Source organism: Sebastes fasciatus, chromosome 5 (assembly GCF_043250625.1).
Source record: "Sebastes fasciatus isolate fSebFas1 chromosome 5, fSebFas1.pri, whole genome shotgun sequence".
Lineage (NCBI taxonomy): Eukaryota > Metazoa > Chordata > Actinopteri > Perciformes > Sebastidae > Sebastes > Sebastes fasciatus.
Genome location: NC_133799.1, coordinates 1,989,805 through 2,003,591, shown reverse-complemented (window position 1 = coordinate 2,003,591; position 13,787 = coordinate 1,989,805). Strand labels below are relative to the sequence as shown.

Below are 13,787 nucleotides of genomic sequence, written 5' to 3'. Positions count from 1 at the left end.
TTTCAAAAAATAAATATAAAATAAATAACAAAAATACATTCCATTTTAAAAAATAAATAAATACATAAATAAATAAAAGGGACAATTAAACAAAAGAGTAAATAAATAAGAGAATTGATACAAAGATAAATAAATAAAGAAGCAAATTAAAACAAATATGAATTTATATCAAATTTGATCAATTAAGTAATGGCTACATTTATTTTTAATAATATCTTTGCTACATTTAATGCCATATTTATTTATTTATTTATAATAATTTATTGATTTATTTTTTATTTGGCAGGTTCCGTCCTCCATATGCTTGTAGCGTTTGGAATACTTAATGATTTGAACTTGCGGTTTGTGTCTTTTTTAGGTGCCTATGGTGTTGTTTTGAAGTGCCGACACAAGGTAAGATCTTACAGATTGTCATAAAATCACCTTGTGTTTTGTGTGCGTGTTGTTGGGGGGCCCCGTTGGGTCCCGTCCATATGCTGTATATAAGAAGTGGACGTGGCCACCGTGACGTCACAGTGTCTCATTATTACTGTGATGGCGTAAGTGGCTCCCGTGGATTGCTGGGTAATTAGTTAAAGTCTTTGTGTGTGTCTGCTCGGGTTCATCGGTGAGAAAGATCTGCTTTGAATGGCGACACATTTGTTAACTTAAATTCTTCCACCGCTCTGCCACTTGATTGGTTCTCATTCATGTAAAAGGGGCGCCGATAGTCTTGAACCAATTCATTTTTTAAGCAGAAGAAGAAGGAAAACAAGAAAACAGCAGGCCTGTGAGCAGCAGACGACCCGCACTGCAGTAATAGCCTTGTCATCTCAGTCCATTTAAGGAAGAGGCTGTGCCAGGAATTGACAGCAATCCAGCATGAATTAGAGACTAACTACCTCCTAATGACAGAGGATTTGAGGAGGAAAAAAGACAGATCCTTGGTGTTTTTCTTGTTCTGCGATGGCTGTTCTTCTGCCTTCATTACAGTGTTTATTACAGCACCGACCTTACGCCGCGTATCCATTAGCCAGGTTTCTAATGCCATCACGTTACCTTAGGTGTGAGACAACAGCAAAAGACAACATGCATCAGACCTGGTGTTGAGCTAGCACTCACAGAAGTGAGGAGAAAGAAGAAAAGCCCCGCTGTAAGCCGGAATCACAGCCTATAATTACCGGGCTTTATTATTCAGACTGATTGATCCCAGGCCGACGCAGCTGCAAATGCCAATGTCTCCATTTTAGACGACAGAAGTCGCATCATCAGTCCTCAGTTTGGTCCACGCAACAGACGGAGGCTGCTGCTTTGTCTGTAACACTCTGTCACTTTACTGTGTTTATTTGTGTGAAAATAAATCTTCACCACCATGACGGCAATTATTTATTTATTTATTTATTTATTTATTAATTAATTAATGTATTTATTTATTTATTTATTTGTTCTGCTCATCAGGACAATTAGCATTAAAGACAGACAGGTGGTCTGGTCTATGTTGGAGAGCAAAATAATTAATATTGGCTGATATTAATCTGATTTATACTTTATATTTTACTCAATAATCCAGTTTTTGCCCAGGGCTCTGGTTTAAATACAGTTTTATTACAGAATGAAAACCATTTTCTTTATGTTTAGTGCATTTGTTCTGCTGCTGAAGCGTAGGACTAAAATAACAAATGACCTATTTAGTTGTAGTAGCTTTGTTTGTCAATCAGTTGCCTTGATTCTTTTACAATATCAGTTGATCTGAGCATCCTCATATGCCGTATGGAGCAATATATGAACACACTGTAAACAGACGCAAAACAACTTTAAAAGGTGATGATATATCGGTGTGTTGTGCTCAAATTATATCAGCTTTGACCTCGGTTGCCGCTGACATTTCAAAGCACAACCAATGAGATAACAGCTGCAACTGTTGTTGTTGTTGCCTAGAAACAGTGAACAACTTCCTTACGCAACTCTTTCAGTCCCGATAGCGATACCTGGGCTTTGGGGATCGGCCGATACCGAGTACCGATCTGAAACAAGTGCTTATTTTGCGTCCTTGTTGAATGCTCAATTCTGATTGGTCAATACCCAAAGTTTGCCAAATGTGTTTTCTACCTCTTGAAAGGGAATCTGGCTATAAAATACTCCTGATATCCTCTACAGGAGGCTATGTGCACACAAAGGAGCCTTTGGCCATGACATTTGCCTGTGCGTCATCACATTCTACCATTGTGCACGGTATAACATCAATAAAAAACAACTAAATTGTATAATTTTGACTTCAAATGAAATAGTTTTATTATAATAATGAAATATGATAAAGTAAAACTTAGATAATAACAAATAAGATCAGTAACAATGTAAATAAGATAACAAATAGAATCCAAAGTCAAGTATGTACATTCAATAAAATATTGAAATCATTGAACAAAATATACTTGGAGTTTTGTTTTAGTAGCGTTAAGGCCTCGTCTTTTAGAAACTATTCAGAAAAAAAAGACCACCACAGCATTTTATGAAGTTTTTAAAGGCAGTGTTTTAACACAGAGCTCAGAAGAACCAGTACCGGGTCCGTCGGGTAAAAGAGGTTTAAAAACAAACATTTAAAGAGATTATTTGACTTGACCTGACATTAGTTTATAAAGTCTTCCTAATTAGCTCATTACACTTTCATTATTTCTCTGGCCTACAACAAAGGGACAACAATCCCCCGGAAGTCTGACATTTTGCTGCTCCTCTGTGGGCCTTGTGTGTGTTAGAAACTTCATAATATATGCAGTTTAGATGGAGTATCTGTTAGAAACTCTTTAATATATACAGTTTAGATGGAGTATCTGTTAGAAACTCTTTAATATATACAGTTTAGATGGAGTATCTGTTGGGAACTCCATAATATTATACAGTTTAGACAGAGTATTTGTTGGAAACTTCATAATATACGCAGTTTAGATGGAGTATCTGTTGGGAACATCATAATATATGCAGTTTAGATGGAGTATCTGTTGGGAACATCATAATATATGCAGTTTAGATGGAGTATCTGTTGGGAACATCATAATATATGCAGTTTAGATGGAGTATCTGTTGGGAACATCATAATATATGCAGTTTAGATGGAGTATCTGTTGGGAACATCATAATATATGCAGTTTAGATGGAGTATCTGTTGGGAACATCATAATATATACAGTTTAGATGGAGTATCTATTGGGAACTCCATAATATATACAGTTTAGGTGGATTATCTGTTGGGAACTCCATAATATTATACAGTTTAGACAGAGTATTTGTTGGAAACTTCATAATATATGCAGTTTAGATAGAGGATCTGTTGGGAACTTCATTGCTTGACGTGTGAAAGCACAGGAGGACGAATCCTCTGGCTGCAGATCGATATGGACCAGTGCCATCTGGAAAATATTGTATTGTTAGTGTGGATTTTTTTCAAGGGCTAACTCAACAGATCTATGCTGCATAATTCTGTGTGCATACACACACACACATAGACGTGGGCACACAGTCAAACACAGACTTCATGCACACACACACACACACAGGCATTTGATGACACACATATTAGAATAACACTCGAGCTTACCGGGGGTTCGATGGCGCTGCTGCTGCTGTGACGACGGGCAGGGAGGAGCAGCGGCCAGAGAAAATGGCTGTATTTGTGTAGCTGAGACGCAGCTGCTCGCGCTCGGAGAACGTACTTATTTCAGCAGTGGCACGCCCCCTCACATTTGGTTTATACAGTACATGTGTTTAAAAGGAATAATTAGATGCGGGGACAGATATAGAAAGGATGGGAACGACGAGGGTGCATTCATCAATTTCCACATAATAATCTGAATCTATTTTAGAAGCTGCTGGATGTGCCACCCCCACACATGCTTCACAACATCTGAACACCGACGTTCAGACTCAGCTGGGCTTAGTGGGACATAGAGAGAAGGATGGAGTCTGCGATGACAGTATTTGGAGGTGTAATCTACAGTATGCTTTATCAGTGTCGTAATCAGGGTCTGCAATTAACCTTTTTCACTTCCTGTCACTGTGGCAGGAAAGTTTTTTTTTTTGATCTGCCACTTTTGAAATCTCTGCGCTAAATGAAGGAATAACATGTCATTCAACGTTCGATATATTTTACCTAAAAAAATAATTAAATTACAGCGTTTGAATAACACCGTAACTTCCGGGTGAGCCCTATGTTTCGGGGGTGAAAGGTTACTGAACACAGTACTAAGAGTCAGCTCTTAAACCTGTACTTTTTTATTGTCATCTATGGTGGTTATTTGCATAAAAACATGATTCAAAAGATTAGGAAATAAATGATAGTATTTTTATTTAAATATTTGCCTTGATTAAAAAAGATCTTGACATTTTAAGTATGTATTATAAGCTGGTTAGAGCTAGTGTTAGGATATTTATTTTATATTGCTGTGAAAACGTCTCCTTCGAACAACTGGATTTATTCAAGTTTCTCACTTTAACTGCATTTTACAAGATTCAATTTGAATACATCATGATAACGTTAGAATTTACCTTCTCCCAATACTAATTTTTACTAAACAGAGTTTGAATACATCATAATGTAAACGTTAACGTAATAGTAGCGACACGCTTTTCAGGGCTTTTTTTTCTCTCTCCGCCATGGCTCCGGTCCCAAACAAACTGAAACATGATACAGCGTGCGTATGCCATCATTGTGCAGCGTAACTGTCAGAAAGCATAAATAAGAGGAATCGATAGACACGGAGGCACGAGATGCCAAGAAAGCAGACAACTAGGAACCGATTCTCAACGGGAACTGATTCTCTACTCCCATCTCTGCAGATGGCCTGACGATTTTACCTCATTTCAGACCCCGCTTAAGTGTCATACTTAAGGAGAAAACTTAAAGGTCCCATATCATGCTCATTGTCAGGTTCATACTTGTATTTTGTGTTTCTAGAACATGTTTACATGCTTTGATGTTCAAAAAAACACTTTATTTTCCTCATACTGTCTGCCTGAATATACCTGTATTTTACCTTCGTCTGAAACGCACCGTTTTTAGTGCATTTCAACAGAATTGCAACGGAATTGCGTTGCTAGGCAACAGTTTGGGTCCACGTTTACTTCCTGTCGGCTGATGTTATTCACATACACTGCAACAGGAAATAATCTGGGACACATTTAGAATGTTTTTGTTTAAAACAGTGTAATAATCTATATATTGTATATTTGTGACATCACAAATGGACAGATCTCCTAACGGCTTGTTTCAAACGAGCAATTTCTGAATACGGGCTGCGTGTGTTTTCTCCGTATATTGAGCGTTTGGATAGTTTAACAGTATTTATATAGCACTTAAACCTGCTTAATAATATAAAAAGACATGCAAATCTCACTTTCTACAATATGGGACCTTTAAGGTGTTTTGTGCAACCGGCCTCTGAACTGTGCATAAACACCAAGTAGACAGTTTTGATAGAATACAGACAAAATGTTATCAAGAAGCTGACGAATTTGCAAGATTAAAGTCCAGTTATTGTTGTTACCTGATAAAGGATACACAGTTTTTATGTTTTGCCAGCTAATTAATGTTTTCCACCTCTCCTGCCTCACTCAGTCTTGTTCTATCTGGCCAAATGTTTGCCACAGCTATTTGATAAAGAATAAAAAGAGCACCCAGACTAAAGCTGCAACATGCTGGGACACAGAGAAGCTTTTGTCTCGTCGTTCTGGCTCATCTTTTATTAATTTCTTGTCCATGTAAGTGGATCACCAAAAGAACATGTTTGGGTTTTCTCTGTAATGGGAATACTGTGTTTTATTGTGGTGTGATGAGAGAGAAAAGGGGGGAAACTAGATTCAAGGATGCTGCAGCTACGTAGGAATCTTTAAGCCAGCCGAGCCACCAGGACGCTCCGGGTCGTTTCCTCTCGTCTGTCGATGCTTCATCAAACCCTGTGAATTATGCTAATTTGTTCAGTAATTACTGTAAGAGGCTTTGGCCACTGATCTTCATCATACCAGTGGAGCCTCAGTGAGGATATTGGTAAAGTCTGTTCTTAAAATATGATAATAATAACCACTGGATGGATTGACTTGAACATTTTGTACAGACATTCATGGTTCTCAGAAGATTAATCGTAATTACGTTAGTGGTGATCTCCTGAATTTTCCCATTGCCATGAAATATGGTACTCTTACGATGAATTGTAATCACTTTGCTCGTCCCCTGACCATCCGTACAGCGCCAGAGCCCGGTCAAAATTTATACTTTGGTTTATGACCAAATAGCTGCCAACTAATGACATGCCCTGACAGCCAGAAACCTTATTTGGGATTTAATAATCATATTTAATATCAGTCAGAGCAACTCAGCAATATTTAGATCACTATTATTATCACGATTATTCATTGATTTTAGGGACAAAATGTTTTTATAGCAATTTTACATTTAAATAAACAGAACGCTGCTTTCACTTCAATGCTACAATCCAAACATCAAAAATTATAAATGTTATCCTTTTACTTTATTATTGTCATCCGTAGGGGTTATTTATATAAAAACACTCAATTCAAATGACATAAATGATTGTACTTTTATTTAAATATTTCCATTGATTTAAAAAAAATTGTAGCATTCGTAGTTTTAATTATATATTATCAACTGCTTAGAGAATTTGAACAGGTCATAATTCCCTCTCTAATATCTATTTTTATAATATTGTTAGAACATCTCCTTCAAACAACTGGATTTATTCAAGTTTCCCACCAAAAACTACATTTTAGAAGTTTATATTTGAACATGATAGCGTTATAATTTACCATTGTCCAATTCTCATTTTTACTGAGTAGAGCTTGAACGCACCATAACGTGCTCCGTGTTGTTGGCAGACGAGCCGGTTACTGTGATTACTCTGAGCAGCATGCATGGGAATCAATTACAACATAATAAGTGTTTGATTAAGTTAGTTGTTCCAGATGTTTTAAGGTTGTTCCTCCGCGGCTCATTTTGGACGACCAATTGTGACAAATTGCAGTTTTACGTCTTCTTCACTCGCAATGAAGAACTTCCACACCAACGACATGTTGTGTGTGTAACGTTACGGACTGTGCCGCCAAAAAAACTTGTATATATGAATATGAGACTGCATATGAGAGTGCGTTTCACCGTTTGAGTTGCTTTGAGAATTACACCACCGTTTATTTTTGTCGTATTTGTGCAGGTTTAGCAGACGCAAAAGCCGCGCCATCCTTTTGTGAATTTGCCCCTCTGTCTTGTTGAACAGTGTGGTATAAATTTCTGAATGCCTCTCGTCGACCAAAAAAAGAAAACTGATCAAACATGAGATGAAATGGTGGAAAAATGGCTAATTTCCTATTTATTCATTTGTTTTAACTACGAGCACTATTGTTGTATAATTAAAAAAATAAGTGTTTACTTCATGAACTATAACTCGCTCAAAATGGCATTTTGTTTTTCAATGCTCGCTAATAGTGCTTGTGTATTTTATTCAGTAAATTCAAACTCAGCTTTGTCGCAGGTTATGCTGTAAACTTTAGATTACGGTGCTGGCGTCTCGCTTGTTGATTCAGTGTGTTGATGAAACTGGTAATATCAGTACTGAGAGTGGAAACCACCACTCCCAGCTTGCTCTAGAGTTCATTAACATATAAGGTATGTTTACTCGTGGTAGATTACAGAGAACGCTAACCTATATACGGCTCTCATTTCAACCATCAAAAGGTTTGCACATTAAAACTGGGAATTTCTGCACATGTTCTTCACATGTTCGAAAGGCGATGTTCTTATTTATAATGAGCTCATAGTTCAGGAGACTGGGCTGTTTTGTGTTGCAAAATTAGCCGAAGAAATCTTGATGCAGCGATACTTTATTATCCTCTTGTGCATATTTGCTTTGTTGCTTTATACAGCAGCACAACTCTGCTGAAATGAGATCGTAGGATTCATTGAAAAAGAAATTTAAAAACAATGGAGGTGGTAAACTGAGGTGTGTTTTATTTTCAGTGTGGCCCACTCTCTGTTTATCACTAGTTTCACTGGTAGATGGTGTTATTAGTCCTCCCACCCGACTCTGGGACCTGTTGATTTAAACATGAAACACTTTGTGTGTTTATTAGTCAAAGACGTCCCTTCTCTAGCAGCTAATCTAAATCCTGGATAAGGCTTGAAACAGCACATGATCACTGGTGGTTCTTTAGCAGTATGGGGGAATGTGAGTGAGAGGGTAAACATAGCTGTGTTGAGTATTTATTTAAGCGTGGAACACCTCTCAGGAATGCACACGACACACAGCGTCACCCTGAATGTGCTTAGCGTCCCATGAACTGGTTTCTCCAGCCGCTCTGACCACACAGAGGTAAAACATTGACAGCGTCACGGCTCCATCACGCTCATTCCCAGGTCCATACTTGTATTTTGTGTTTTTACTAGAACATGTTTTAATGCCAGAATCGATATATTTGCTTCATTTGAGTCTATGTGGAGGTAGAAGGAAGTTACCGCTTTTATTGTTGTAGTCTGAGTAACGTGACGTCATATCCGTTCCGTATCCGTCAACCAAAACAAACCTCAGAGAGTCTAAAGCGTTGGAGGGTCAGCGTGGATACGACCTGCACCCTCACATGTTAAATCCAGCGTGGTAAACACTACACATCCAGTAAAGGATGGAAACACTTTGGGTTTCACACATTGACAGGAAAAGCAGAGTTAGACAGAGCAGAGCTAAAGCTGCATGCTAACTCCGTCACTGACAGGAAACGTTCTCGTATCGCGGTAACGTGGCGGTGGAGCCGGCCGTTCGCTCTCCTCTCCGTGGTCAAATGGGCCGACGCTACGACTGTAGAGCACCCAGATACTGACATTAATGTTCTCTGCATTGAAACGGCCCCGATGGAGCTGACCATGGATGGATAAAGAGAACGGAGCTGACGGGAGAGCTAGAGACCACCTTGGAGAAGTTAGAGGAAGTAGACACGTGGGACTACGTCCGCTTTTCAAAATAAGGTGTTAACAAAGGGAACTGTAGATACTAAATACATCTATGGAAATAAGATTGATGGATTATATTCAGCAGAAGTATAAAACATTACATGTCCCTTATAAATTAAAAAGAAAATACCACTAATCTGTGAGAGAAATGTCTTTATTCTTTGATTTTGGGGTTGCTGGATAAAAAATAATTCCTAACAATGACTGATATATTTGACTTCAGGACATCTCTGACTACATACATGCTGAAAATCAAACATCTTTATTGTATTAATTTAGATATTTTCCAAAGTAAAAGTCCCTAGAAGTGTATGACTCAACTTTTTCTCATGGTCTAGTGGTAAAACAAATCACAATAAATCATAATATCGAATCACAATACATAAAAATCACAATATATATCGAATCAGCACCCAAGTATCGTGATAGTTTGGTGAATCGTCCCAGCAATATGTAAAGAACCCCACTGGGAAGCTACAGAATGATATAAAAACCTAAAGAAAACCCAACATAATAATGGACTCGCCTGTAATAATCTGTAATATGTCTTCATTAATCACAGGAGATTTATAAAATGAAGCATCTTTAGCTGCGGAGGTGGTCCGGCTACATAATGATTGGATACCAGCCAGTCAGTCAGTCCTGAAAGTCGGTTGCATCATTGAAAAAGTTTCTGCCCACACAGAAGCAAAGTCACACACGCAGATTGAAATGTCTCCAGGACAACATGAAAGAACCATTTTGACCTTTAAATCACCAATGAAAACGGTATTTATAGTAATCTGTGACGAGGAGAGTGCAGAGCAGGTAGGAGTGTGTGATCTTCCACGTCTCAGAAAAGATGGAGAAATGAAGTACAGGCTGCAGACTAACATCGCTCTCGCTAAACGTATGCCATGTTTGTTTTTGTTGACAGTATCCAGGCTTGTTACCTCCTTACTTAATTACCTGCTCGGCACACTGCACATATAAAATAACATCTTATTACAGCGTTGAAAGAACGCAGGTGAGACAGCATAGAAACAGCAGGTGTAAGACTGAGATTCATGTTGCATTTAATAGCCGTTTCTCTAGAGAGTTTCAACATGCAAAATGCTGAATTATTTTCTATTTGTTGGCTCAGAGTCTCGGAGCACTGGAGATCACACGAGGTAATGCTTCATGTATCACGCCTGTTGCATTTTCTTATATGTAGATGATATAAATAGCAACAAGAGAGCAGCTTGCAACCCATGCAGAAATAAGTATTAGAAATAATGTGGAGTTCCCTGTGGTGTTTTGCAGCAAATCCTACTGTACATATGATTTATTGGGATTTTTGTTAACTTTTTTAACACTAGACTATGAAGGGAAAAAGTTTAATCATACACTTCTAGGGACTTTTACTTTAGAAAATGTTTGATTTTCAGCATGTATGTAGTCAGAGATGTCCTGAAGTCAAATATATCAGGATCATTGTCAGGAATTATTTATTATCCAGCAACCCAAAAATCAAAGACTAAAGACATTTCTCTCACAGATTAGTGGTATTTTCTTTTTAATTCATAAGGGACATGTAATGTTTTATACTTCTGGTGAATATAATCCAGTCAATCTTATTTCCATAGATGTATTTAGTATATACAGTTCCCTTTGTTAACACCTTATTTTGAAAAGCGGACGTAGTCCCACGTGTCTACTTCCTCTAACTTCTCCAAGGTGGTCTCTAGCTCTCCCGTCAGCTCCGTTCTCTTTATCCATCCATGGTCAGCTCCATCGGGGCCGTTTCAATGCAGAGAACACAAATGTCAGTATCTGGGTGCTCTACAGTCGTAGCGTCGGCCCATTTGACCACGGAGACGAGAGAGACGGCCGGCTCGACCGCCACGTTACCGCCATACCATAACGTTTCCTGCTAACTTTTTCGCACTTTTTTTCAGATATTTTTCAGCCGTTTTTCAGACTTTTATGCAGACATATACCAGCCTTTTTTCTGACATATTTTAAATTTTAGACATCTTTTGGACCATATTTCGGACATACTTTGCCATTTTTTCCGACATATTTCAGACACTTTTGGGCCTTTTTTCTGAGTTTTCTCAGCCTTTGTTCTGACTTATTTTCGGACATATTAAGTTAGCATGCAGCTTTAGCTCTGCTCTGTCTAGCTCTGCTTTTCCTGTCAATGTGTGAAACCCAAAGTGTTTCCATCCTTTACTGGATGTGTAGTGTTTACCACGCTGGATTTAACATGTGAGGGTGCAGGTCGTATCCACGCTGACCCTCCAACATTTTAGACTCTCTGAGGTTTGTTTTGGTTGACGGATACGGAATGGATATGACGTCACGTTACTCAGACTACCACAATAAAAGCAGTAACTTCCTTCTACCTCCACATAGACTCAAATGAAGCAAATATATCGATTCTGGCGTTAAAACATCTATTTCAAGTTAAGATGGTTGGACCGGAAGGAGGACTGATGGCCCTAATGGTCTTAGAACAGAAGCTAATGTGATGTTGGCATAAAAATCTTGAGTTGATTGTAGATAAAACAACACCTCCTGACAGGGATACATCGATATGAAACAGACAGCTAAGTAAACATCAGATTAAGTCGGCGCTTGCATTGATTGCAGTCTGTAGAAAACTTCACGCTGTGCAGCTTCCATCACATAATCAATCCCGTTATTAAACGTAAACGAGCAATTTTGTGAGTTGAGGGCAACAAACGCAGCGAGGGTTCTCCCCGAGCAGCCCGAGCATCACGTGATCATGAGTCATCCTATTATTAGCATGTGAGTAAGAACATATGTGGCACATGCCAGAAGCGGTCTACATGCTTGCTGCTCATGGTGAAGGCTTCCTGACAGCTTCAGTATGGCACATGGGGTTGTATTTTCCTGGCAGAGTTTAGGTCCACAAAACCCCCCCGAGGGCTGAGGACATGATGCCAACACACAGTGAGCATGTTCAGCCAATGGTGAGGCGGTGTGTACAATACAGAATGATATATAATGGCCTGTTAATACAGTATCTTACACTGTTTTTATAATCAGATCAACAGGCACTAATGTGTGTATACCTTCCTCTCATGATGGAGCTCTCAGCCAGTTTTACTTCCTGTTTTTTGGTTCTTTCTCAAACAGAGAACGGAGGTGTGGTTAATAGTCAGATGTAATTCATCACCACGGCAACCAGATTGCATCGTTATTCAACCCAGTTTAGATGAATTTACTGTTTATCAGACCAGAATTATCTCAACAACACCGTCTCTCTCGCTCGCTCTCTTTTCTACCGTCTCCTCCTGGCGAGGCGGCCGTCTGGCTGCTGCTGCACCGAGGAGATAGGATAGACGTGTTGCAGAGGTCCATCGTTTGAAATGCAGTTTCGGGGGTGTTTTGGAGGTTCACAGTCCACTAGCACAGCCTGCTCTCGCCTCAGCTCGAGCACCGACACGGCACCGGGCTGCACCGGGATCCGTTTATTTCTCTAACGGGACTTTTCTCTGGTTTTCTGTTGAGCTGAAAGTTGTGTTTCCCGTCGTTCGGACCTATTGGAGGCCTGCAAACCTCCGTTATCGGCTGCTTTCCGTTAATTTATCTCCAGCAGGAGGAGGAGACGGTGAAGAATAAAGCGAGTGAGAGAGACAGTCAGTGTGTTGTATTAATTCTGACGGTGGGATTTCGTGTAATTCACTGTGTTGATTTCATCCGCTCTATTGGTTGAAATGGTCTTTACACCCCGACAGCGATCCATTACTGATGAGATCTGAAAAAGGACCGGAAAAGAGCCGTCATCTGTAACTGCTGTAATCCTGTAAGAACGTCTACCAATCACTGCCTCGAGGTCCGCTTGGAAAGAACCAATCAGATGCCTTCCCGCCTCCATGCTCGTACTCTACCCTTGGCGCGCACCAGCCTGAACTCAAAGCGTGTCGCTGCCGCACGTTTCCTGGAGAATGGAAGAGAAAACTCAGCCCTGCAGTAGCACTGCCGCGGTTACTGGTCATGAGGTAGCGTTGTTGAGTTGAGGTCCTCTCTCCGCTCTGTGTCTGTGAAGTAGTTACGATGCGGCGCTGCTCGTGCATGTGTGTGGGGGGCGTTGCCTTGGAAGGAGCCCCGAGGGGAGGGGGGGGGTTTAGACGGAGCTCCTGAGGCGATGCTACTTTCAAATTATGTTAGCTTTCCAACATCGTCAACCCTATCTTTAAAGGTCCCATATTATAAAAAAGTGAGATTTTCATGTTTTTTTATTATTAAGCAGGCTTAAGTCCTATATAAATACTGTGAAAGTATTAGTATTATAGTACACTCAATCCACAGGGAAATACACACAGCCTGTATTCAGAAACTCTGCATTTGAAACAAGCTGTCAGGATTTCTGCCCATTTGTGATGTCACAAATATACAATATTTAGACCCTTGACACAATTTTAAACGTAAACATCCTAAATGTGTCAGTTTATTCCTGGTTTCAGTGTATGTGAATGTCATCAGCTGACAGGAAGTACACATGGACCCAAGCTGTTGCCTAGCAACGCAATTCTGTTGCAATTCTGTCAAAATGCACTAAAACGGAGCGTTTCAGACAGAGGGTCAATACAGGTATATTCAGGCTGACAGTATGAGGAAAATAAAGTTGTTTTTTTTAACATTACAGCATGTAAACATGTTCTAGTAGAAACACAAAATACAAGTATGAACCTGAAAATGAGCACGATATGGGACCTTTAAGTTATCTGTCAAAATGTTTTGGCAAACAGGCTAATTCACTTAGTCAGAAAATGACTCAAAGAAATATGAAATATCATAGAAATACCAAAATACA

At 39.3% G+C, this 13,787-nt stretch overlaps 2 protein-coding genes across 8 annotated transcripts in view; both read left to right on the top strand.

The window, feature by feature from the left end:
- rai2 (retinoic acid induced 2) overlaps positions 1-13,787 on the top strand; it is a 113,589-nt gene that overhangs the window by 49,040 nt on the left and 50,762 nt on the right. The gene's annotated exons all lie outside the window — the stretch shown is intronic.
- Positions 1-13,787, top strand: part of LOC141768476 (cyclin-dependent kinase-like 5) — a 56,610-nt gene that overhangs the window by 7,472 nt on the left and 35,351 nt on the right. For all 7 annotated transcript variants that reach the window (XM_074636793.1, XM_074636788.1, XM_074636787.1 and 4 more), the window contains exon 3: positions 359-393. In XM_074636793.1, the coding sequence (XP_074492894.1) occupies positions 359-393 (35 nt within the window). The remainder of the gene's footprint in view (positions 1-358; positions 394-13,787) is intronic.